The sequence below is a fragment of the Ambystoma mexicanum genome, chromosome 4p (genome assembly GCF_040938575.1).
Source record: "Ambystoma mexicanum isolate Mex_15411 chromosome 4p, UKY_AmexF1_1, whole genome shotgun sequence".
Lineage (NCBI taxonomy): Eukaryota > Metazoa > Chordata > Amphibia > Caudata > Ambystomatidae > Ambystoma > Ambystoma mexicanum.
Genome location: NC_090927.1, coordinates 585,079,162 through 585,106,259, shown reverse-complemented (window position 1 = coordinate 585,106,259; position 27,098 = coordinate 585,079,162). Strand labels below are relative to the sequence as shown.

At 46.9% G+C, this 27,098-nt stretch overlaps 1 protein-coding gene across 1 annotated transcript in view; it reads right to left on the bottom strand.

The window, feature by feature from the left end:
• LRRC1 (leucine rich repeat containing 1) overlaps positions 1 to 27,098 on the bottom strand; it is a 694,627-nt gene that overhangs the window by 136,151 nt on the left and 531,378 nt on the right. Inside the window, exon 9 of the mRNA XM_069606135.1 lies at positions 6,210 to 6,328. Coding sequence (XP_069462236.1) covers positions 6,210 to 6,328 — 119 coding nt within the window. The remainder of the gene's footprint in view (positions 1 to 6,209; positions 6,329 to 27,098) is intronic.

Below are 27,098 nucleotides of genomic sequence, written 5' to 3'. Positions count from 1 at the left end.
TTGAGAAGTTCAGCCATATTGTTGGATGCCCCAAATCCCCCTGCATCATCCACAAGGCTGTCTGGGGCCAGGGACCACACTATCTGCAACTCTTACTAAATATTTCCCCTCTAGACCTCAGCGCTCCTCTGGCACCAACTCTGTGTGTAAAGCGTTTTGCTAAACAGGGACAGGAGGTTGATCGCTTTCCTCAGCTGTCTCCCTTCTTTGGAACATCCTCCCCGTCCCTCTTTGTCTTGAGCAGGACTTTCTTAAATTACGGAAGCTCAAGACTTTCCTCCTTCCCTCCCTCTGTCTCCCTCTGCTCTGCTAATCTTACAGTTGCTTGTTTGTAGTTCAAGGTCATTCTGCATCCTAGGAGCCCTGACCTCCCACACTGAGTCAGCCCCAGCTTCTGTCTATCCTCAGCACTTGCCTCGGCTCAACATCCATCCTTCGAAGCTCACACCTCACATTGCATTTCACATTTTGCTCACCAATGTGCACCCAGCACCTATCCCATTCCCCCTCCCTTCTGCACTTGCACGTTCTGAACACTCACAAGGCAATTTAGATTGGTCTCCCCCACCCACTGACTGTATTTAATATGTTTTTAATTTATTTTAATTGTTCTCATCCCCTTGTTCCCCCCCTCTTGTGGGCACTTTGAAACAGTATTTACTTTCTGTATAAGCACCTAACAAGCGAACAAAAAATGAATAAACGCAAGCGCAGACCGTGGTCTGGCAATAATTAGCATGGAGAATGCAGTCATCAGTGCTGCAGACCTTGGTCTCTGCTATCCATCGTTTCAGGGGCTAATGTAACCCCTGGGGCTTTGGTGCTGATAATCCTATTTGGTCTTATCAATTTTGCTTCACATTCCAACGTCTACAATAAATGAAAAGACAGCCGACAGCAGCAACAAGGGCTTTTTAAACCCCCATACGAGGTTGAAAATAGCAAGGAATACAGACAAGGAAATTGCTGTTGAAGTAAATTCTTCAAGGCTGGCATAAGGGAATACATTTATATGTCCTTGCTAAAGGATATTTAAGCCAGTATTGATGCCAAGCTTCAGAAGTGTTAGTCAAGATTGTATGCAGTACCCCATGGGAGACTGCACCAGCCTTGTCCTCTTGGCAATAGTTAACCCAACCTTCGGTATAAGCATGTTCTACACAAGTTGGTAGAGTGACTAAGCAGCCAGGCTCATCTCAAAAGGGGTCAATGTGAGCTGTCAGGTTTTTACACAGGGATTGACAGTGACAAGTATCCAAATGAACGCTCTCAAGGTTTCTTGATTAAACAATTATTTATTAATTTAACAGTCAGTTGAATAAGCCTTCCGTAGAAGGGAGCAAATATGTAACACTTTAAAATATAATTCAGAAATACACACTCTGTTTAAATAAATCAGTAGATACCCATTTGGGATTGCATTCAGACACTTCCTACACCCCGAGGTGACTTAAATAACTAGGACAATGTGGACATTTATATATCACTGGTACATTTAGAGCAATGCTGAGTTTGGTGTCTAAAGAAAAATGTTTGGGGACAAAACAATGGCTAACAAATATTCTTGAGCAGGTAAGTACTTTTGAAACCCCAATGCAAAGTAAATTAACCCTTTCACATCTACACAAGTTATAGAATGTGTGACATTTTGGAGGGATAGTTAAAGTATAAAGTCAGAGGTTAGAACAGTCTTTCAGGGAGCCAGGACAGCCAATGTCAGTTGAGCAAAAGTCTAGGGGAACTGAAGCACTGCATGAAGGTAAGTAAAAAGTCTTGCCCAATGTTTTAGAAATTTTTGTAGAAAATGAAATCACTGTTGGGCCAGAAGCAGGGAGGCTTGTGAGGGGCAAAGTTGCAAGCAACTCTGCAAAAGCAATAAAGAAAAGTCTCAACTGAGAGCTAGCAAGGCTAAATGACAAGAGGCAAGTCGCACTTAGTTTACAGTACCTTTGGTCTGAAGAAATTGGTTGCAGCAGGCTCCGGTTCTAGTAGTATGGCAGATCCTGTTGTTCCTGGGCCTCAGTCATGGGGGAAAGAGGGAGGACGTCAGCAATGGGCAAACGTCAGATCAGTAGCACTTTGCGGTTTCAGCTTCTGGCGAATAGCACCACTGCGGTTCTCACATATCCTATGGACTTTCCTTGCATCTGGGGTCCAGCACACTGTTGAGGTGGCTTAGGTTTGGTCAGTCCTGCTTCACGGGAGTCCGGAGGATCTTCCTGGTGCTCGGTCCGAATTAAAGACAACACACTTGATTCTGGTGTTCTTCTCCCTGCAATCTGTTCCTGCAGCAGCAATGGAAGTACAGCTAGTTCCGAGAGCATTTCCAGATGAGTTTGTCTTGGGGTCGATTGGTCCCACCAACCCAAGGGGAGAAGGCGTACTGTGCAGGGCTTCTCTAGTCGAGGCAAATTCAGATTTTATGCAGATTTCTCCCATTCATTCGCAGCCTAGCAGTCACTCACAGAGCAGGGTGGCTGTCCTCCAAGGACACCCTAAATGCCAAATAGAGCGCGAGGACACTCTCAAAGAGGTGGATCGGGGTGGAGCAGGGGTAATCACATACAGGAAGATCTAACATATGACTGGATCTGCCCAAACCCTACAAGCACTAAGAAAGCACTTGTCTGTTGGGCAGTCACTCAATTCTACCAAATCTCAATCTAGCCCACTTACATGCCGCCCTCCCACCACCCTAGATGATGCAAGACATTATTGCTTTTTCTAAGTCTTAATCTTCAACCCTCCACCCCAACAGCAGATACAATGCTCCATCTCAGTACTCTCTTACAGGTTTCCATTTGGGACAGACTGGCTTATAAGGTTATTCGAGAGGTTTGCGAATAAGCAAGTTCTCCCAATAGGCCAAAATGGGTTGAGAAATGTCGGATGTATGTTGTGCTGTCTGACAAGTAACTGACTTGTCCCCCACCCTTACTGATGAAGAGGAGGCAGACCATCAGTCTTCCGATTTCCAAACACCCTCGCCTCCAACCAATTTCACCAACTAAGGAAAGCCCTATGACTGTGTCCGATACAGTGTCCTCACACCCATTTTTTTTTTCTTGGCAGACTGGCCCAAAGGGTAACTGGATAGATTTCCCAACTTGAATTTTTCTAAGAGGCCTCTTGGGTAAGGGCATGTCACTCAGCCTGATAAAACAGACTACCTCAGTCCTCATGGTTTCCACTACCCGTTAACTCCATAGGCATTTTCCATAGGAGCAAATCATGCTCTCCTTTCACTCATCCCCCAATGCACAAATATATGCGCCTTACTCTTATATTTGATCAGGACTGCTTTCAGACAACATGTAATACTACTGCATTTTGCTGTCTGCTCTCACAGATGGCCCTAAACATGGAAAAGAGGTTCAAGGGTGTTCATTTTAAAATGGTCAAAAGTAGCACTAAAGGTTTCCCCATCTCAACCGCCCCTGGTCCCCCACACCCCTAATGCAGGCTTCGCTAGCCGCAGACTTTTAGCTAGAGATGAATGACACCCATCTAATTCTACCTGCCAGGAATGCCTAAATGCAAAAGCCTTATTTAGCAACTCAATCCGGGAATTTTCCAGCGTTGTCCTGACCCTCCCCAAGGTTTCTTAATAGGAACTGACGAGTCAAGTGCACAGACTTCAGTCGCCCGGGTCGTTTCTCCCTCAACTGCTCTCATTCTCTCCCTTCCCCCGACTCTCTCTATTCTACTCTCTGTTTCTCTCTCCTATCCAGTCTCACTCCCTCCGGTCATCTTCCCTCCCTTTTCTGTCCCTCTGATGTTCAGACTCTCACTCTTGCTCTTCTTTCCACACCCCACCCTTTCCCCTCTATTCCCTTTGCTCTACTCAACCCTCTACTCCGGGATATGGTGCCTTGCTCACCCTCCAGGGATATGGTTCCCTGTTCACCTCCCCCTTACTAATCTACTCTCATCTCCCCTCTTTTCCCCTCTACTCACTAGTCTCCTCGAGCTACACCTCTGTGCCGTAATCCTATCACACACCCTATGCCCATCTCTTCTAACTACCTCTTCCCCCACCCTCTCGTACTTAACGACTCCCCCACTACTCCCACCAGCACCTTACTCTCTCCATTCCCTCCTACCAAACACTACCACTCTCTCTAATTTCCCCCCTCTTCACTCTTTTCATATTCACCTTTTGCACAAACCCCTCCTCAAATGACCCTATGTATAACTGATAGAACTTTCTCCGACAATTTCTCACCTGCACTCTGCTCTTACTCTGCCACCAACTCTTCCACACTCCGCTCCACTATCCATCCTCTGTCTGGACTCTGGGGCCACCTCCACACCTCGTAACATCATTCCTACCACCTTCAACCTGCCTCTCATTCTGTTCACTTTTCGACTGCAGCCCTGCTGGTGCAGACTCCTCCCTCGCCCTCACGATGATTTAAGTGCTAACCTCACAAATGACCAATCTTTGTCTGCTTTTCCCCACGGTCTGGTCTACACAACAATGAGGCTTTAAAAAAATACTTTACACCCACCCCCTTTACAGTCAGTTAGCATGGCAGCAGCAAGCGGCTCGCTATCCCTGTGGCTTCCTTGGTGTGCCGGTGTGTTCTGTTCTCAATGCGATCTGAGGAGAACGGCCATATTTCTCCTACAATCCTTTCTCCTTGTAACAGTGGTTTCCTTCATGTGGCAGGGAATTCTGTTCCCAAATCTACCTGGAGGGAATGTCCACGTTTCTCCTTATGTAGTCCTTTCTCCCCCTCAGTTCGGGTTTTGCTCCCAACCATTCGCCTGGGGCTCGCCTGGGTTTGGGAGGTTGGGTGTTTTTGGTACCTCACCTCTGTTGGGCAGGAGAAACCCCATTGCATTTTCGTTCTCGGCTCCAATTCCAAGGACACGTTTGGGTTTTCTTAGTGCAGACAAGGTGTAATTTGGGAGGTGTAGTACTGAAGGAGATGGAAGAGAATTCAGGCCAGAGGGAGTACGGGGAGGCACTATGTGATAGAGGGTGGTAGTCAGATTAAAGCTCAACATTCCATGATAAAGAAAGATCACACATTTTATTTAAATAGGGTTTCAACACAATTTCCAATTTTAGCACTAGACCACATCTTTTAAGCACTTGTTAGTATAAACACATATTGATGTTTTGATTTAGGGGGGCTCAACCATAACCGTTTTATAGAGATGGTTTTATACAGATGGCTTTAAAAGTACACACATCTCAAACCAAACAAACAAACTTACAAATACTTATAAACTGAAAGAGTAGTGTTGAGCCATAGAAGTCTGCCAGGTTTGACACCTGTGCATTTAAGACTAAAAGACACACTTTAAAAACAGGCAGTGTGATAAGGTTACTTGCTTACAGTCACTTTTTGGCAAATATATGCAAGTATTTCCAAATTCTACAAAAAGAACTGTGTGTGTGCCCAGAAGCATAAATGTAGTGGTTTAAAAAGCAATAATATTTTGTGGCAACACAGTTGAAAACGGTTTTCAGAGATGGTACACATTTGAATAGCAAACTGGATTTATTGGTTTTATTCTGGATTTGCACATGAAAATATTACCATAGCTGTTCTTCTCACAGTTACTTTGGGAAACATTTGGTGTCATTACTAGTTTGCTGGTCCGGGAACTATGGTACCAGTAAGCTTGCCGGTACTGTAGTCCCTGGATCGGCAAACTACGAGTTCTGCTCGCGGGTGCCATTGCAGCCGCCAGGTCTGACCTGGTGGCCGTACCTGCACCTCGAGCAAAGCATGTCGGATGCACCGGACGGTGCCTGTGCATCCGGCTTCCCCATTCCCATTGCGCCCTATGGGGATCAAGTGGGGAAGAATTTTTTCCGGCGCCCTGGAATGGGCAATTACAGGCACAGCTACCGCCAGGGTCGTAATGAGGCCCATTGACTCACCCAGGTGAGGCACTTCAGTGTCACATTTCTCTGTTTTCAGAAGAGAAGTTTAATGTACTTGCAAGGGGTTGTGGGGTGAATAGCACTGCAGTGGAAAGCCAGCTAAATGTGTTATGTTGGGGCAGTTGCAGCCTGCAGAACCCCCCAACTCCTTACCCATAAGCATGGAGGCCTAGGCGACTGCATGACCTGGTAGCAGAACGATAAAGAGGAAAAATACAGTGAAGCAACAGGAGCTGTAGGGCACCAGCAAGGGTCACCTGATGTAACGGATAGTGCACGCTCACATAGTACCACTGTAAATACTCACCAGCAGCTGGTTTTCTGTAAGGATTAGTTCAGTTAAACTCTCGCACTCTCCAACAGCTTCAGTCAACTGCATGAGCCGATTCTGATCCACCTTCAAGATGGACAGCTTTTTTAACTTTCCTGTGGAAAGAAAAAAGTGATGTGTCAGCAGCATTTTAGAAACATGAGCAGTTTACATCCGAATACTGTGCTTTCGACAAAGATAATTACTTTTTTTGTAATTTACTTCATAGGGGAGTACATTTTTATGTGTGTTGAGAGCTAGGGGGACAACGGACCCTTGGCCCCCCCATTTAAAAAAACGCATTAATGCTGTTGAAGTAAATTACAACAACGTCATGGTTTCGGCAAAACAATGCAGAACCTTTTACTTCATCCAGTAGCGTTTGCAACACGTTTGGGTCTATGATTAATATGATATGTAGAGAAGCAGACATACACGTCATTGATAGAACCCCACCCCCTCACCTCCGATATATTAGATGAAGAATAAGACACTGTGCATGACACCAGGTATGATTCCAATGCTGCATCGAGTGTATGAGAGACATTGTGTACTCAGATAACCATGTCTAATGTACCCTCGAACTGAAGCAGGAGAGTTCCAAACGCTAGGATATCAAAGAGCTGTAAAGGGAATCTGATCGGTGCAAAGTGATGTCAAACAGAAAACACGATGACCCACTGAAACTCTATGAGAATACTTAAAGAATGAGGATGTAACTGAAGAAGCAAAGTAAACATGAGAAAGAAGAAACCATACATACAAAGTAGATAAGTAACCAGAGGAGTAGTAAATGTGTATAAGCAGAAACGCAGAAAATCATGGTCTCTTTACATGTGGTATAAGACCAGGAAACAAGGTCTATTCATAAGCCCCAGACTAACATAACCATGTACCTTAACACCCTTGAAAGTTCCAGGGAAGCACATCAAGCAAAGTCAAGTATAAAGAAGAGGCCTGATGAGAAATGGTGGACTAATTGGGCAGTAGTCGGACGTTCTCTGCACCTGGGTTTCATTGTGCTTACATGCTGCTAACAAGAGGAATATCTAAGGTAGGGAGAGAATGCCAACCAATCACGAGGGCCTATCCAATGGTGAGCATACATTGTTGAAAGAAGCCAATCCGCTGCTGCTGTAATCTGTATTATATGTAGTTAAGAGGTTGTTCCAGGCATGCTTGCCAGATAAAGGGAAGCCAATTATGTTACTAACACTAATAGAAACTATAGGTAATCTGATCCCCTAACAAATCCCTGCGTCCCATCGGTTTCATTTGCCACGTAGAATGACTTCGTAGCCGACATACATCAAGGTCTAAAGCCTTTGTGCAACTGAAATGTAGTTGAGAGTTTGTATACTAGGATTTGGTATTCGCCGGGTTTCCCTACTTTATTGAGCTGATAATAAAGTAGTGTTTTGCCATATTTTTTGAGTCTGCCCAGTTATTTAGGTCCGAGATCATTTATTATGGTAATCTCATACTGCGCATGAGAATGCCCAAAGGTGCTAGAGCACAGATACATTACGGCATACTAAGTAACAAGGCAAACAAGACTTGACTTCAGCCAGCAAGGTTCTCCACAGACTTGGATAACACTATAAAGCAAGAAATCCCCTTTCTACCCACTCAAAAGGCATACCTACTAAAATTAGGCTGGCTCACGCAATCCCTCCCTCCGTCACTCCGGGAAGGATCACAAGATCCTGCTTTTAAAGGAATACTATACCAGCCAATGATGGCTGATGTGACCAATCTGAAGTATGTGTCCTTTCTTCCCAGGGGTGGGTGTAGGGGGGCCAGGGGTGGGGGGATGCACCCCCTTCTGGGCTAGGAAGGTGAGTCTGCTAAGCAAAACCCTCCCTTGAGATTTGGGAAAGTGGGACCTCACTGGGAGTGACTTCCCCCCAGGGAACAAGGACTCCCTTTCCTGGGCGGAACTCCTTGTAAAGAAAACAACAGCTGCATACATGGGAATTCTGGAAGATGTTTCATTTAACCAGGGAACTCAAAGCAATCTTGAAAATATCTACAAACATTTGTCTCAAGGCAATGCTGGTTACTATGAGGACTTGACAGCTGATCATATCCAACATGTCCCTTCTTGGTCATGGGACAAAAATAAGAGCGTAATCAGCATTAAATGTGGAGAAGGAATACACAGACGTGAGCCTTCGATGTGTGTGTGTGTTAGTTGGAGGCGGAGCTGCTCTTAACAGCAACTGTGGTGCATGCCTTGAGAGGACAAGGAGAGAGGTGCCACTGAGCAGGAGACGAGCCATGCAACTGCAGTGAGACCAGGACCAAGCAGACCCAGTCCGAGGTGAAGGTGTGTCCACGCTGAGGACGTGTTGGACCCAGAGCCCAAGAACAATGCTGAATCCAGACGAGGGAGGAATAGTCCTCTGCTCCCCGCATCAAAAGCAATGAGCAAAGAGAAGTTGAGATGAGTGAGGTACAACATGCCGGAGAGAGAAGGGGAGCAACACTACAAATTAGTCAAATCCTCCTCACCGGAGCAAGCCCCACGTACAGATATTTGTATAGAAACTTGATTGGGCATTCCTTTATTTTGGACCGTATATTTTGCTTCTTGGGTTGCTACTAGCCCACATCCACTCCCCTCTTAAGTATAGCCTTCCCCATGCCCATGTTATCACAAAAAAGCGAGGCAGGTATATCACTTAACTGTGCATGTTTCATCGTTAGGATTGTGTTGCTTCTTGGTTTGCAGAAGTGTGAGGGTTGAGTGGGCGGTTTAGCCTCTACTCATTCTTCTCCTACTGAAGGGCAGAAGCCAATGCAACACAATTTCACCCAAGCTCAACCCATTGCTGCTGAAGTGTGTACCATCAGTATTAATACCCAAGGTCTATCTTGCTCTTCTTCCATATCTGACACTCCTATGTAACACTGTTAATGTCTGCTATATTCCCAGCTGAATTCAAGCACACATCTATTCTTCCGATTCTTAAAAGAACAGTCGGCTCTTCCTTGTCATCAAACTGCCATCCAATTTCTCTACTCCCATTTACAACTTGGGTCCTTCCTCTTCGATATCCTTATCTCTACCTGTGGTGTATCCCAGGGGTCTAACCTCCCTCTCTGGCTTTTCAACCAATACCTGGCACTCCTTGACCACCGCTTCGCCGCTCTTTGCCCCAACTTTCAGTGCTATGCGGATGACGCCCAGCTCATTTTCAGGCTACCCTCTGCCTCCTCCTCTCCTTCCCTCATCTCTGATTGTCTGCCATCCATGAGTGGTGTGCCACCAATGACCTCTGCCTTAATGCCAGTAAGATAGATTCTACTCATCGGCGCACACGTTCCCTCCTTCCCTGCAGCTCTCTGGCCGGCCTCTCTTGGCCCTCTTCCTGCTCCCACCTGCACAGCAAAAAACCCTAGAGTCATCTTCGACTCCACACTCTCCTTCTCTCCTCACATCTCTCACGTCTCTAAGAAGTCACACTACCAGCTGCACCTCCTCAGAGGTATACTTCCTTTCCTTTTCTTCTCCCAGAAGAAGCCCTGGTTCTTTCTAAGCTGGACTTTTGTAACAGCCTCTATCTAAATCTGCCTGCCTCTACTCTCGGCCCTCTGCAACTGATCCAGAACAGGACTGCTAGACTTCTCCTTGGCCTCAAGCCCAGGGATCGTATCTCTCCAGGACTGAAATCTCTTCACTGGCTCCCAGTGGCTATGAGGATTGAGTTCAAAACCCTCTATTGTCCACAAGGCCTTCTCTCTCTTCAGCCGTGGGCCCTCTCTGGAACAGCCTTCCTGCCTCCCTGAAACTTGAGGAGAACCATCTCCAGTTCCGGAAGCACCTCAAAACCTTCCTCTTTGCCTCTGCCTTCTCTCCCCCTCTCCCCTGCTAAATTCCTAGCTGAAACGGCACTGGTTACCTGGCCACCCTTCTGACTCTCGGGCCCAGGCCCCACCAGTTGCCGACCTGCACTGCCTCCCTGGCAACCCCTGCACTGGGGACTGTTTTTCTGTATCCCCACTGTCCCCCACTAGCACTTATGTCTGCACTTCCTTGCACATGCCACCAGTGGCCTTTTATTTATCTTGTTATCTATTATCCCATGTACTGCACTTTCCCCTCTCCCTCCCCACGCACTTTTCCCTTTTTCCCCTCCCCATGCACTTGCGCAATCTGAATGATACCTGGCCTAGTAGGATTGTTGTTACTGTCTTCCCTTGTTCCCCCTCCCTTGCCTCGTCGCGCCTCGAAACACTTGTGTATAGGCGCATTATAAATGCTATATCATATCATACATCTAAACTTACTTCTCAAGTGTATCCTCTAGGTCCAAATCTCTGCTCATCTTAACCGCTTCGCTATCCTGTTAATCAATCTGGCTTCGTCCACACAGTTCTACAAAAGACAGCTCTCCTCTATGTTACTAACTCTGGGCTACCGGCTTGATACGTTAAGCACTCGTCCCTTCTTGCTCTACCTGCAGCTTTTGATACAATAGGCCATTCTGTCATCCTCTCTACTCTCTCGCGCTTAGGTTTTGGGAATTCTGTTCTGGATTGATTTTGCTTATATCTTTCTGATGACACTCTCTTGGGCTAATTCAACCTTTCCTCTAAAGTTTGGCTTATGTCGAGCTCTGTACTTGGTCCTCCTCTTTTCTCTCTGTATACTATACTACTGCCCCCCTATTGCATTGTTTGGTTTCTCTCACTACCTTTATGCGAAAGATTCGCAAATATTCCTTTCTTTCACTCATTCAATGCCTACTCTTACTTTCTCTTCTTGCGTCTCCAACTGTTTGCTCGCCATTCGTTCCTGGACTACGACCAATTATCTTCATCTTAACTTTACTAAAACCAAAGTCCTTTTCTTTCCTTCGTAATCTATCCATTCACCTATCCCCATCCTCTATCCCCATCTGATTCTGCCTGCAATTATGTTGTCATCTTTGACTCTGCCCTCTCCTCCTCCTCCTCCTCCTCCTCTCAGTTACAGCCCTTTTTTGCCGCCATCAACTTTTTACATCCGGAAATCATGTCCTGATCCCTCTTTTCATGCCACCAAACTTCTTATTTCTGCCCTTGTTTTCTCTAGACTATTGTCCCTCCCTTCTTTGTCCCCCCACCTATCAGCGTGCTACCCTGCGTTTTTCCCATAACTCCTATTTGTTTCCTTATTGGTATTCCACCTCGTAATCCCATTTCTTTGTCTCTCTATTCACTTCAATGGCTGTTCTTTAAATCTCGTCTTCTATTCCCCTTTCTAAGTATCGTCTAAATCTCTTCAGGGTCTGCTCCCCTCCTATCTCTCGTCTCGTTCTACTCCCCTACTTGTTATCCAAGATCTCAATCCAGTTTCTTCTCTCCATTCCCCACCTCCCTGGGCACCTTCTCGTTTCTGCTCTTTCCTGCTTTTTGCGCCAAAAGACTAGTCAATCTACCTCTTTTTATTTGGCAACTCTCATCCATCTCTCTTTTCAGGTTCCGCCTGAAAGACTAATTAGTTACGATTCATGCCTCAAATTTCATATGTAACTTCATTATGTAATCCACTACATTGAACTGTTTCTTGTCAAAGCACTTTGGCGATGGCACTACACAAATAAAATACAAAATATATCTGGTGTGTGATGGAGGGCAATCCCCTCACAGCTACTGTGCTTACTAGACGCCAATGGATTTGGTTCTTCGAACGAGCACCGTAAAAGAGTTGCTTACTTCACGGACTAGCCTAAATCACGAATGGCGGCTGTCAATTCGTACCACCATGCGATAATGGCGAAACTAGCCAGGGCCAGGGTCCACAAGAAGTGAAGGCCAAACACAGCGGTAGCAAATGGAAAGGAAAAAAAACAAAGCAGTAAAATAAAGGCTCATGGGAGCATGAAATACGGCTAAATAATTTACTGAAAAAGTGCACAGCACCGACACTGTTGACATGAAATACAACCCGACTAATGTTAAATATATATTGGATTCGTCAAACTAACTTGACAGTTGCCACTTTTATATTTTCTTTTGGTTTATTCGACAAAGATATTTCTTTGTCTAACAAACGGAAACTAGGCTTCATGTATGGTTGGCAACCTAACCCACATCAATAATTTACTATTTTATTTTTAATTAAAATATAGAAGGCATGTATTGACTACACTTAACCATGATGCAACTGCTAAAATTGAATAGAAAACCACACGTCCCAGAATTACAAGGGAACAACAGGACTGGATGACTTCCACACGCATGGGATTGGGAAACTTGAGAGCTCTACAAACGTTAATAAAAGTGCACATGTAAAGACACCTTTTATACAAGGTAAATTAGGAACCCGAGTTAATTATTCAGCACTTGGGTGTACCGCAGAGCCCAGCCCAACTGGAAGGTTCAAAGGTTGACAAGTGCGTAAAACCAGTTAAAACGTTTCCCCCATTCACTTCTGCAGACTCTACGCATTGCAAAAACAATCTCCTTCCATCAATCTGCAACCAATGCGAGTACAAAAATGCATTCCAGAGCACATACAGGGGCAGGAGAAGGGTCTTAAATGGAATTTGGGGGCAAAAAACGTGTATATATATATATATATATATATATATATCAATATTTACATCACTTTTAAGATAGTATAACGTGCGTGGTTTTCTTTGTAAATGGTGATCTTTTAGACTGATGAAGTGTGTAGGTAAAGGAAATCATTTGGGAGATATTGTAGCCCCTCCCCAATAAAAGTGAAAAGGAAACATACATTGCTATAGCCCCCCCACAGAAGTGATCTACAAGTCCTCTGTGCAGACTTTGATTAGCCTGAGCCACAAACACAAAATCCATGGGCCTAATGTACAGAGCGCCTTTCCTTTAGGGAGTTCAGGGACTTTGATGAGTATATCATCTCGATTCCCTTCAGGGTGTCATCCCCCACCTTGCCAAAGAAGTCAAGACCATTCAACAGCATGTTATGTGGTTCCCACCCTCTCGTCCATGAACATTCACTCCAATAACACACAGAGCCTCTTCCAACGTTAACCTTCTTTATTCTATCTTACATCTTAACTAACTCCCTTCTCCCTTGCCCCTCCCCTTCCGCCCTCCTTGGTGCATGTCCCTTCTCTTAAAGGGGCTGTGTCCCTTTTCTTTCACGTGCAACACCTCCCCCGCGCTTAACATAAAAGGTCGAATCACATTTGCTCGATGAGTCTCACTGGTTTCCTCACTGTTCTGTGGGGTTGTTGTGATGTCATAATTTGCTTCGTTCCACCCGGAGTGAGGAACGCCGGTTTCCCCAGGCTCGGGAGTAACGCGTCATTCGCCCAACCGCCCTCCTCATCTCCGGGGGCCGTATAATAAAGCTCTTTCCCCTTACTCATTTGGCCTCCAGCCTCATTTGTCACATTGGTGACGAGGAACCCCTCTCCGGTGATCTGCGCATCTGGCCCCCGGAGCTTCCCTGATCGTCCTGCTGCCAGCATTCAGCATCAGAGGTGGCCCTGCGGCTTCCCTGCGGCTCCCCACATTGCCGCTCCTGCTGCCCTCCCCTCTCCAGCCCCTGGTGAGAAGGGAGAGGGACCGCCGGCACAGTCGCAGAACGGCACAGCAAGTACACATTTATTAACTTTGTTGGCCATAACAGCTTTAGCGCTCCACGCGCATCATATGATCTTATACCAACGGCCATGTGAGGAAAGCACCTCACAACGTGCCCCACGTACCGCCATCTTGCCCACATCGGCTTTCACGGCAACGGCGCCACGGATTCTCAGCTGCTGATCAGCTGATCGAAGAGCCCCAAAAAAAAAAAAAAAAAAAAAAAATTAAGTCGCGCACCACAGTGCCCCCACTGGCCGCAGGGGGCAGAAAAGAAAAAAAAAAGGGTGTTCAACTTAGACAAGAAAGCCTGCCATAGACAGGATTCCAGATCTGGACTGGCAAAGGGTGGAGAATAACCAAACTATGAGCCTCTGCCTCTTTGATGGACGCAATCCCATTTTGGGACCTGGTTGCTAATGAAACGCCATAACCACCATTTCAGCAGCCCCAAATACATATAGCCTCATAGGTCACAGGAAACAGTGAGCAGAGCACAGAAAGACATTGCTAAACACAGAAGAACAAGTCTCACTTTTCTCCAAGAACTCTGTGCACAGGACTATTAGTGCAAATAACAGACTTAAACATCAAATACTGCAACCAAGCACATTTGGGATCACAAAGAGGAGTTACTGAAAGGCAGAGTGACTACACCCTCCCCGCAACCAACTATGCAGAACGTGTCACACCCCACCAAGTTTCTTCCTTGCCCCGGTACTCCAACATGCCCCTGGGAGCAATGGCTAGATAGCTTCCAGATTTATCTCAGAGCCATTGGTGGCGGTAATTACCTCGTGGAAGCGACCCTCTTGAACTGCATAGGGGCCGGAGGTCTAAGAATATTCAGGGCACTTCCTGAGCCAGATCATGCAGAGGGTGACGGCAACCGGAAATTCGACACAGCTTTGGCAAAACTCACCAAACATTTTGGCAGCAAAACAAACTTAGTTTTGGAGAGGTACAAGTTCTTTTCCCGAAAACAGACAAAGGGTGAACCAGTTGATGCTTACATTGCCTCCCTCAGAGTGCTCATGTCTACGTGTGATTTCACTGGTGTTGGAGATGAATATTTGAGAGACCAGTTGGTACTCAATGTAGCAGACCCCCGCATACAACAAAAACTGTGGCAAACGAAGAATCCCTCACTAGATCAAGCCACTGAAATAGTGAGAAGTATGGAATTCGGGGACTGATGCATGAAGGAGAGACTGGTCATAAAATAGAGTGTTGAGGTGAAGTCCATAGATGGCTTAGATGGTTTCTCGGAATCTGAACATGATGGGGCCTTAGTAGCGGCCGTGAGGAGTGCACCTCAAAGAAACAGAAGTAACTCCAGAAGAGGGAGGGTTTCAGTATATGACAATCAAAACCCCACGCGCTGTCATAAGTGTGGGTGGTATAAACGCCATGACGCGGGGAAGATGTGCCCTGCTAATAGTGTCGAATGCTACAAATGTGGTTTAATGGGTCATTTCGCCAAGGTCTGCCGTAACATCCGAGGGAGACCAGGAAGATCCGGTAACCCCAACAGACGACCATTCAACAAACATGGGTCTGTGAAGACAGTGGACTACGACCAAGTGTCAGAGAACATGTTGTCCATCAACCAGACACGTCCACAAGTGCAGATCCTCACAGTGACCTCCTTCCAAGAGTGGAGCGGTCCGTGGGTTAACATGTATGTCAACGATATACCCTTGAAGGTCATGGTAGACACAGGGTCCCCATACACCATGGTGGATCTTGAGACCTTTGTAAAAGTGCTCTCTGGCAAAGTCCATGATCTACGGAACTCCTCTGTGAGAGCCACAGGATGCAGAAAAACCCCCATCGACATCATCGGGTACACATGGGTCAAACTCAAGTTTCACGACAGACAAGCGTACTGCAAGTTGTTTGTGGCCAAGAACGGCTCCTCAGTAGTAGGATGGGAAGAACAAGCGGCTCTCCAAGTGAAAATCCACCCAGGAGAAGATGTTCCTATATTGAGCATGCTCAAAGGCAACACTGACATCAAGTCCAACTTGGCTCAACAATTCCCCAAAGTGTTTTGCAAAAATATCGGCCTGCTCAAGGGTTTCCAACACAAAATCATATTGAAAAGAAGAGCCATCCCAGTGGTCCATCGAGTACGTGGAATCCCCTTTGGAACTAAAGCAGCACTCAAGGATGAACTCACACGCCTTTGCAATGAGAACATCATACAACCCATAGAGAGTTCTGAATGGCTTGCCCCCATCGTTCTCATAAAGAAACCGGACAATTCCATACGGATGTGTGTTGACTTGAGAGATCTAAACAAAAATATATGGGTTGACAGACACCCACTTCCTAACATAGCCGAACTCCTATCGACCATGAAACCTGCAAGCTATTTCAGCACCTTAGACCTCTCCTCAGCATATCACCAAATTGCATTAGATGACAGCTCAAAAGCCCTCACTTCATTTGTCACACCTTTGGGAGCATATATGTTCAACAGAATGCCATTCGGGCTTGCTTCCGCCGCAGCGGTATTCCAGAGGCTCATGTCACACCTCTTTGGTGGCCTCGATGGAGTACAATGTTTCCAGGATGACATTCTCATATCAGCAAAAACTGAAGAAGAGCACGACGCCAAATTAATGGGCGTATTACAGATAATTCAAAAAAGTGGACTCACCCTCAAACTGGAGAAATGCAATATAAAGTGTAATGAAGTCTCCTATCTTGGTCAGTCCATCGACGCCAGGGGCATCCGCCCCAAGAAAAAACTCCTCGACACGATACTGAGTTTAGCTGAGCCCAACAACAAAGATCAATTGAAAAGTTTCTTAGGAATGATGGAGTACTACTCCAAATTCGTGGAATAATTATGCCAACAGAACACAAAACATGAGAAATCTTATGAAGAAATCCAACAGATTTGAATGGTCCACAGAATGTAGGAACGAATTTGAGAACCTCAAGTCTGACATCAACCAAGCTCCAGCCCTTAGTATGTTTGATTATAAAGCTAAAACGATAGTGTCGGTAGATGCCAGCAAGATTGGCCTTGGTGGAGTACTGGAACAACAACAGAACGGTAACATCGTAACCATCGCATTTGCATCCAGAGTACTAAGGGGTGCTGAATTGAACTACTCCACCATCGAGAGAGAAGCTCTGGCTGTCAAATGGGCCTTACAACATTTCAGGAACTTAATATGGGGTCTACCGATCCTCCTAAAGACTGATCACAAACTTTTAGTCAACATCCTACAATCCAAATTGCCACACCTTATATCACCAAGGATAAGGCGTTGGTTTCTAGACATTATGCAATACAACCTTCAAATTTGTTACAACCCTGGTCCACTAAATCAAGTAGCAGATTGTTTGTCGAGACTATCTACCATTCAAGATAATAAAGATGTCGAAAGTGAGGATCAAGAAGAAGATATCATAGCCACTGTAAATTCTGCCATACCCTCCGACGAATGGATACGCATCACCAAAGCTGACACAGAACAACAGGAAATCAGAAGAGCTGTAACGAACGACTGGGTTGGTGTAGGGAAGGAGTTGGCAAATTTCACCCCATTCAAAGATGAGATATCCATGAATGAAAATCACATCTTCAGAGGAAATAGAGTGATTCCAGCCCTGACCCTCAGAAAGAAATTACTTGATTTAGCCCATGAAGGACACCTGGGAAGGAGTTTGACAAAGAACAGGATAAGGAACAGCTACTGGTGGCCCAACATGTGGAAAGAGGCGGAAGAGACAGTAAAGAACTGCAACGCATGTGCTTCCAGTGACAAATCGAAAGTACTAAGGAAAACCCCACTTCAGCCGGTAGAAACACCCAAACAGGTATGGTCAAAACTGGCAATAGACATCATGGGTCCCTTCGAGAACCTGGAGGAAGTAAAAATATTCATCATCGTGATCGTCGACTACACCTCCAAATGGACCGAATGGGGTGTGGTAGATACCAGCACAACCACAAAGAAAATCACCGACTTCTTAACAGATATATTCAATAGGGAAGGTGACCCCAGGGATATAGTCTCAGACAACGGATCCCAGTTCACTTCGTCAGAATTTCAAGAATTCCTTGACAAAAGATCGATCAACCACATCACTACGTCACTGTACCACCCAACGTCCAACGGGTTGGTAGAAAGAATGAACAGACTGATAAAAAGCGTCATCCAACTGGCCACGGCCAATGCCATGCCTTGGAGAGAAACCCTCAAGGAGGCTCTGTACGCATATAGAACAACGCCACACTCCACCACCAACATAGAGCCTTTCACCTTGATGCGGGGCAGGACCGCAACCAACCAATTAAGACCGGCATGGATCTTTTTGGACACCGGTGAAGCGAGAATGAACACAGAACAAAAATTGGACATAGAACAAATCCATAAAACTATAAAGGAGAAGCAGAAGAAGTACAAAACATACTACGACAAAAGAAACGGAACCAAACGGGTGTTCTTCCAGGAAGGAGACTGGGTATGCATCAAAGAACCCAGGAAAACTCTAAAGGGCGAATCAAAATTTAGATCTCCACAAAAGATCATACAGTGTCACAACAAGTCTGTCACACTGGACGATGGAGGGAGATGGTCTCACGATGACCTCGTGAAAATAACCAACGACACCAGCAAACCTAGCACTTCACAAAACCATTTATATGATGGATGGTCAAGAGAACGTGAAGAGTACGACCAACGACACTCACAGACCTAGCACATCCCTAGATTCACAGGATGACGTGAGATCAAAAAGCGAACATTTTCCTGAAGAGAGTTACCGCGCCAGACACACAAGAAAGAGCGAACCCTGTCATACCAATGGAGAAAAACCTGCCAAGGGCCTCTCGAAAAGGAATCGCAAGATTATCCGCAACTTCAGCGACGACTTCATCTACTATTGATTACATATTAAATTAAATAATCAATTTATCCCACCCTGCCTACCCTGTTTCCCCCCCCCTCTCCGTTCCTCTCTTTCCCATAGATAAGGAGATGTTGTGATGTCATAATTTGCTTCGTTCCACCCGGAGTGAGGAACGCCGGTTTCCCCAGGCTCGGGAGGAACGCGTCATTCGCCCAACCGCCCTCCTCATCTCCGGGGGCCGTATAATAAATCTCTTTCCCCTTACTCATTTGGCCTCCAGCCTCATTTGTCACAGGGGTCTGCCTGGGGACTCCCTGCTCTCGCCAATCGCTTCCAGTGGGGGGTCTGCAGCATCCTCATCTCCTGTTTCCTCAGCAGCTACCTGTGGTGCTTCTGAATCAACAAAGATACAGCCTTTTGAAAAACAACGCATTCCTGGTGATATCTCCTGGTTCTCCAGTTGCGGTTATCATGGGTCCTTTTAGAGCCGTAATGATCAGAGGTTCCGGACTGTAGCGGGTGTCCGTTTTCTTTCTTTGCATTTGTCGTACTAGGACGGTTTGTCCTACTTCTAGCTGGGGGTCTGTTGCCTTCCTCCTTTTGCCAGCCCATTCTTTGGCTTTCTTCTTCTTTTCGGCATCTCGTTCCCTTATGGCTGCATCTTCTTCTGGCGTGTAGTCTTCCCACTGGGGAATGCGTTTTCGGGGTCGGTACTTCACCATTAGTTCAGCAGGTGGTTTTCCCGTCGTATCATGCTGGGTGTTCCTGTAACTTCTGAGCATGCTACAGATGACTTGTGCTTGCGGCACTTGCTCAGCTAGGGCCTTCTGCCTGGTTAACTTAATGGTGGTCATAAACCGTTCCACCATTCCGTTGGCCTGAGGCCAGAGTGGCGTAACCTTCTGATGAAGGAAGCCCAGGTGGTCTGCGAGTTTGGAAAATTCGCACACTTGGAACGGGGATCCATTGTCTGTCTTGACGATGTTGGGGATGCCCCATTCACTGAATATTTCATCTATGATTGGTGCCGTGTCCGAAAATGACGTTGACGGTGTTTGCTTGATGAAGGCGAACCTCGAGTATTCGTCGAGTACAAGCAGGTATCCTTCTTCTAGAGGTCCATAGACGTCCATTGCGACCTTTTGCCAGGGCCTCTCTGGAAGTGCTGTTGGTTGTAGGGGGTTCTGGGGTGGTCCTTTTGCTGCTAGTTGGCAGGGTCTGCAGTGGGCCAACATGTCTTCCACCACAGTGTCCATGTAGGGGAACCAGATGTGATTTCTTAGGCTCTTTTTTGTATTGTCGATTCCTATGTGGCCCTCATAAGCTAGTGTTACTAGCGTCTTCCGTAGGTCTCTTGGAGCTACTAGTCTGCTTCCACGCAGCAGTATGTCTTGATTGGTGGCTACCAGTTCTCTGTGAATTTTGGCGAGTCGGTCTAGGTCACTCTTGTCAGCCCCCTCCTCTCCGTTTCTTCTTTTCTGGCACTCTCTCCATTTGTGGGGCAGGTGAGGCGTATGGCGGCTTTGATTGTCAGGTCGGCTCTGCTTCTTTCTGCGAATATGGCCACTGATATCGTCGGTGGCATGGCGTTGGTGGACTGGTAGGAGATATATTCTTCGGCCTCATGTGCTAGGGCGTCATTTTTCATCAGTGGTTGTCTGAACAGGTAATCCGCTGCATTAGCCTCTCCTCCTGGTTTGTGGATGATCACGTAGTCGCATTCTTGCATTCTTATCCCCCAGCACTCAATTCGGGGAGGCATTTTTGTTTGGGGATTTCCAAATATTGAGAAGAGTGCTTGATGGTCTGTTACGAGAGTGAATTTCCAGCGAATTACGAAGTGGTGAAACTTTTCGCAGGCCCATACTGCCGCGAGGCTTTCCCGCTCGGCTTGAGAATAAGCCCTCTCAGTGTGGGATAGGGTGCGGCTGGCATAGCCACTACTGCATTTCTCGTGTTGTCCGTGGTATTGGTTTGAGCTAGGATGGCTCCGAGGCCAACTGGGCTGGCATCCACCGTGATGATCGTGTGCCACTCTGGATGGAAGTATGCTAGCTCGCGGTGGTTGGCAAGGTTCTCCTTTATGGTTGTGAATGCTGCCTGGCAGTGCAGGTCCCAGAGGAATGGTTGTTCCTTTTTTTTTAGGATGATTCGAAGTGGGTCAGTGGTCATGGTGTAGTTTGGGAGGTAGCACGCACAGTATCCCACCATCCCTAGGAAGGAGCGCAGTTCTGTAGTTGTCGTGGGGGCTTGGAGATCAGTTATTGCTTTTATCTTGTCTGGGTCGTCTTTTATGCCTTTGTCCAAAAATATATGGCCGAAGAATCTGAGGCTGGTCTTATTGATATCACATTTGGGTCCGTTCAGGGTTAGTCCCGCTTCTTGGAGGATCTTGCAGACGAATGTGAGAGCTCTGTCGTGTTGTTTATGGTCTCTTCCGAAGATCAAAATATCGTTGCTGTAGTTTAAAGATTTCACTTGGGATGATATTAGGCGTCTGATTGTCTCTCGAAAAAACTTCAGCGGCAGACGATATGCCGAAGTTGAGTCGTTTATATCCAAACAGCCCGTCGTGCGTCGTAAAGGTGGTGATGGCTCTCGAGGCTGGGTCTAGAACAAGCTGGTGGTAGTCCTGATTGAGATCTAGTTTTGAGAAATGCTTTGCTTGGTTCAGTCTGATGAGCATGTCCTCTAGGCTTGGACCTGGGTGCCTCTCTCTTTGGATTGCGGTGTTGGGGATGCGCATATCGACACATATGCGTAGGCGTCCATTGTCCTTGGGCACTATTGCAATAGGGGACACCCATGGTGTTGGTCCTTCTGCTCTTTCGATAATATCATTGAGGAGGAGTTGGATCTCTTTTGAAACTTGCGCCTGAGGGTGGAAGCCCACCTTGCGGGGGTGTTGTGGTACTGATTTGATCTCGGGGTTAATGTGTAGTTTGACAACAGAGTCTTTGAGCATACCCACTCCTTCAAACAGTTTGGGGAATTGAGCCTTGAGATCCTATTTCGTGAGGGGTCGGCAAGTTATTGACACGATGGCTCCACGGTCTGACGGGTGTCCCTTTATTACCTCGGATTGGTCGTATTGTAAGTCAATAAGTGTTAGTGCTCTAGCCATTCGGTAGCTGAGGAGGCAGCGGCCTACAGAAGGACTTCATGACGTGAATTGTGGAGGTTACTGTAAGGTTGCGATGTGGGAGGTGACATTGGAACTGTCCTTTTAAGGTCATAGGCAGGGCCGCTCCCTACTGGAGGATTTGTGTCTTGGATTTCCGCAGAGGGTAGAGGGTGGCAATGTCATGGTATAGTTCTTCATTCATGACATTTACCGTTGCTCCGGTGTCAATGACAAATTGGTTCTTGGCGTTCCCCATCTGTATAGTAACTCTGGGAGCTGGCGCGTCCTCAATGTCGACGCTAAGGAGTCGGACATATTCCCTGTCGTATCCGTCCTGAAAGTATTGGGGTGGTTCACTCTTCTCTTGCGGATATCCCGGCGGGGAGTTAGTATATGGGTCTATGCCCAGCAGGAAGGGTAAGAAATGACTGTCTTGCTCGTGAGACGGCAGGGGGTCCCTCGCGTATATTCTCTCTTACAGTGGTGTTTGCACTCTGTCACATTGGCGGATGTCATAGAGCTCATGATCTCTCCCGTCAGGTTTCATTTGTAGTCCTTCCAGTACTCTCACAGTGTTTGGGCGTTGGTAGATGTTCCTGGGGGATGTTACCCCTCTTTCAACGGGACGTTGATCATGTTGTTCTCTGTGCATGTCTGGTGCACGATTGGCAGTCTGTTGGCCTGTTAGGTTCCCCTCTGGGAGCTGCTCCTTGCACATCGCTTGAAAATGGTTTTCCTGCCTGCATCGTATGCATCGTTGACCAATAGCAGAGCATGTTCCTCTGTGAGGGTACTCAAACCCGCAGCAGTAGCATTGTCGGTCATTCTGCATTCATTGTGAGGAGTATCTGGAAGTTGATCTGTTCTGTGGGTTTGGGTATAGGGTGTAGGGACTTACGGCTGCGATGAGGTCTCTTTTTTTGGTTTTTCAATTGCTGCGGCCTGGACGTCAATTCTTTCGTATACCCTGGCTAGGTCCAGTACTTCTTTGAGGGAAAGGGGCTTTTTTAGAAGGTGTTTCCTGAACATCGAGGATATGCACCCTTCTATTATGCGCAGTCTGATTGCTTCGTCATCGTTAAAGTTGGCGAATTTGCACTTGGTGATTTTTCTTTGAAGGCAGATGACGAATTCCCCTATTGATTCGTGAGGGAGTTGGGCACATTGAAAGTATACCGCTCAGTCACGATTGGGTGTTATGACAAGTTTCTTGTTGATGGCTTCTAGAAGTTTTGGGTAGGTGGTGCGGTCTTGTGGAGGAATCGTGCGTATGATGTTTTTGATTTCTCTTCCTGCGACGTTGGTGAAAATGCTTATTATGTTAGGGGGTTCTTGTGTGCCGATGGCACCCAAAAACTCCTCAAATTCCTCAACCCATTCTTCCCACCGCTGGCCCTGGTTGTGGTGTGGGTTGAGCGTGAATGGCATGGGCCTTCTCATTAAGCTGGCATGTGAGGAGGGACTTCCTAGTAATGGTGGCGGGCGTTGGCGTCGGCTGCGTCTGGAGCATGGTGGCGCTGGTGACAAGGTCTCCTTATGAGGAGTAGGTGTTTCCTTGGTTTCAGTTGTCGATGAGGTGGTGTCGTGAGGTTTACCTCCGAGTAATCACGGTTCTTATGGTGTGTGGGTAGCACTGGGTGTCTGACATGGGGCCCAGGCACCGTGGCTTGAAATGCGCAGTGTACACGTGTATACTTTGAATGGTAGCTTCTGGTTATCCTTGGATGGCAAGGTCGTCAGTGGTGCGTTGATCAACTCTTTGCCACTTTATTTTTGTGTGTCAATGGGATGTCACAGAATAGGAGACACAGGGTCTTGTATTCGTGGCTATATGCTTTTGATGGTGTGTTGATTAACTCTTTTCCATTTTTTTTTATGTCACAGAATAGGAGACGCAGGGTCTTGTAGACGTGGCAGTAAGCCTGTACTGTTATTACTGTCACACAATGGGAGACACAGGGTTCTAGGTCCGTATCCTCGGTTGTTTTTCTCATCCTCCCCAGTCTGTGCCGGTACTCCTTACTTGATAGCGGATGCGTCCGCGGCGGTTTGTTCTTCTGTTCAGTCCTTTCGTTCGCAGGTCTTCTTAGGCCCGTTTCGCCGTGGCAGGAGGCTGCTCCGTCCTTCGAGCAGCGGTCACCAAGCTCCTATTACTGCAGCACCGTTGCTGCAGGGTCTGCGTTTTGTCAGGCACACGGGCCCCTCACTTGGTGCTAGATGCCTTTCTTGCCGGGCTCACAGGCCCAATCAGCAGCAGGGCACGTGGTCCTGCGTATACCGTCGGGCACACAGGCTCATAAACGTTGCTGGGTACATGGGCCCACGAAATGCTGGGCGCACAGGCCCACGTAAGATGCAGGGTGCACGGGCCCAACTTGTTTGCTGGGCACACAGGCCCACCAGTGCTGCTGAGCACGCAGGCCCACAAATGTTGCTGAGCACACAGGCCCGCGTAATCTGCTGGGCGCACGGGCCCACCTTGTTTGCCGGGCACACGGGCCCGCCCACGAAATGTTGCGTGCACAGGCCCACGTAATCTGCTGGGCGCACGGGCCCACCTTGTTTTCCGGGCACACGGGCCCACGAAATGCTGGGCGCACAGGCCCACGTAATCCTATGCTGCTGGGCTCACCGGCCCTCCAATGCTCCCGTAGAGCGAGGGTTCGTCTCGGCTTCGTCACCAGTTGTTATGGGGTTCTTACCCACTTGTCCATGCACATTCACTCCAATAACACACAGAGCCTCTTCCAACGTTAACCTTCTTTATTCCATCTTACATCTTAACTAACTCCCTTCTCCCTTGCCCCTCCCCTTCCGCCCTCCTCCCACCTTGGTGTATGTCCCTTCTATTAAAAGGGCTGTGTCCCTTTTCTTTCATGTGCAACACAGGATATGTAAGAAAGGGGCCTGGATAAAAGCAGAAATTAGTGGAGCTCATCCATTCCTGTCGGCACAAGTCATCCACATGTGCTAGCTGTCTAAAGCCAGCATCAGCTACAGCAGAGTCGATGACATGTTCCGCAGACCATGCACCTTCATGCCAAACAACCTCAGTTGCCTTCCGTTTGTCCAGAGGAAGATGTACCAAGAGCCAAGAGATTTTGTATCACATCTCCCTTTTGTATCTATTGGTGATGGCCAATTAGTTGGCAGCCCTGACAATCAGGGAACCAGTAGCAGAGAACATTTGGCCAACGATAGCCAACTTCTGGCCCTTTTTAACAGGAAGTTCTGACAAAGACGAAGCATAACAGACAGAAGACTATCTGTCAGACTGGTGATAACAGAGTGAGGTCTCAGATGCCTACCAAGGTACAAGCTTGGTGGAATCGGCACATTTTTATTTCTGGTCTCCCCTGAAAGGGCAGAGCAACATAAATGGCAGAGCTTTGTATAAGGGTCTGGACAGATCCCAAATGTCCTCCAAGACAGGGATGGTCTGCATGCCTTCCATCAGACGGTCACGCCTACCACAGAGAAAAGAATGCCACTAAGTTGAAGAGGGCCATAGCTCAGACAAAAAAAATGAAATGATCTCAGGGGATTTGTAGGAATGTCATATGGGCTTGGTTTTGGTGCAATCCCACTCATCCTTAACTGGGTTAGTCATGCAATCGTGTGGCTCCTTCCTGCTCTGTCTCTTCAAAGTCCACCAGTCCCCTGGGAAAGAATAGGAATTGCTGCCTTCTTCGTGATCTTCCATTACATCTCACTGGTAGGCAGAACTCTAACCTGGGGGGGGCGGGCATACATAGGAAGGGCTTGAATCCCTAGGTGAGCCTGCAAATGTAGGCAACTGTTCTTTGAGACCCTCAAGGAGCTTAAGGAATCGATGCCTCCGGGACTCCTCCCTCACTTTTTATATATACCAGCAGTTTGGGGTTAAAGGTGCCGTCACCACATCTATTCAGAACTGGTGTGTCCTGTATGCGGAGGGGTGTATCTTTGTCCTCAGAGGAGGAAAGATGAGTGAAGGTCCCCAAAAATATGCTTGGAAGTAGTCCCGCACAAATGACAACTGTGTTAAATTCACAGGAAGAAGGGCAGATAGCAAAATTTGACAACACAATCGTCATTTGACAAGACCAAAGTCGCAGTTGACTAGCAGAACCGCATAGAAGAGATATTTTGTTGACTGAGGTTCACTGGACGAAGGCAGCTGTGAAGTAGATGGTGTTGCTGACTGGTGCAGCTTTGTACCCATCAATTAGCGTCTCCTGGACAAAGGCTGCTTTGTGGATGCAACAGCAGACCGTGGCCTGACAAAGGAAATGCTCATGGAGGGGGCACTCATTGAGGAGGTGGCCATGAAGGGCATTGCATGAGAGGATCCGTCTATCAATGGCACATGCTCTGTCTCTCACTCATCAACAGGGCCATTGTTGACTATGTACTCAATGAGGGCTATTCATGGATGACTCACGTTGACAAGCTCTTAAGAGACGTTGACTGCTCACCTCCTATCTCACCATCAGATTGCACAGCAAGCCTGGGATTAGAGTCAGGATAAACAGGGGTTTGTTGCACACCAGGCTTCCAAGAGTTCGACTTCACCTTCTTAGGAGGATTTTTTGTGTCCCGACTCCCCCTTGTGAGGAGCCTCTTTCCTCCAAGTACAGCCTATGGAGTGAAATGGTTTCTATTGCAGATTCATCTCCAGAAGATATAGTTGGGGTCTGTGTTAGGCAGATAATAAGTCTTCATTGTCTGTTAGAGTGCAGACAGTAGCTGCTCTCTTTGAGGGGCTACTTTGAGTATATATATTTTTTTCCAGAGGTAGCACTGTCCTTGAAAAGTTACTGGGATTTGTCCTGCTTCGAGATCCCCCAAAACCACCTTCTCGCTCAGCCATGGGGTGTGTAGCGTTAGCTTGGAAGGGGGGAAAAAGGAGAAGGGAAATAATAACCTTCAGTGTACTGGTACAGGCAGTAAGATTGCAGAAGAGGAGACAATCCTGTCAAGTGGAAATTAAAAGAACACCTTTTAAAAAGGAAATAAATTGAGTTAAGAAGCAAAGCTTTGAAGGGTCATGCTCCTGGACACTGTATGCAAAGCACTGAAATATTTGCCATAGCTCCCGGGGTGGGGCATCAGCCTCTTCCATGACAGCTCAATGAGGGAGGAAGGTGCAAAGGGCCATAATGAGAGTTATAAACTATGTGGCATGATTTTGGTTATAGACTTATTTTGGAAAAGGAAAAGAGGTCCACACTATCCTCAACTTCTGAGAGGGGTTTGCCTGCCTCAAAAATAATACTAAAAGAGTCGGTCAGAATGTGAGTCGAAGGAAAATCCAACATCATGTGTCAAAAACCTACTTCTAT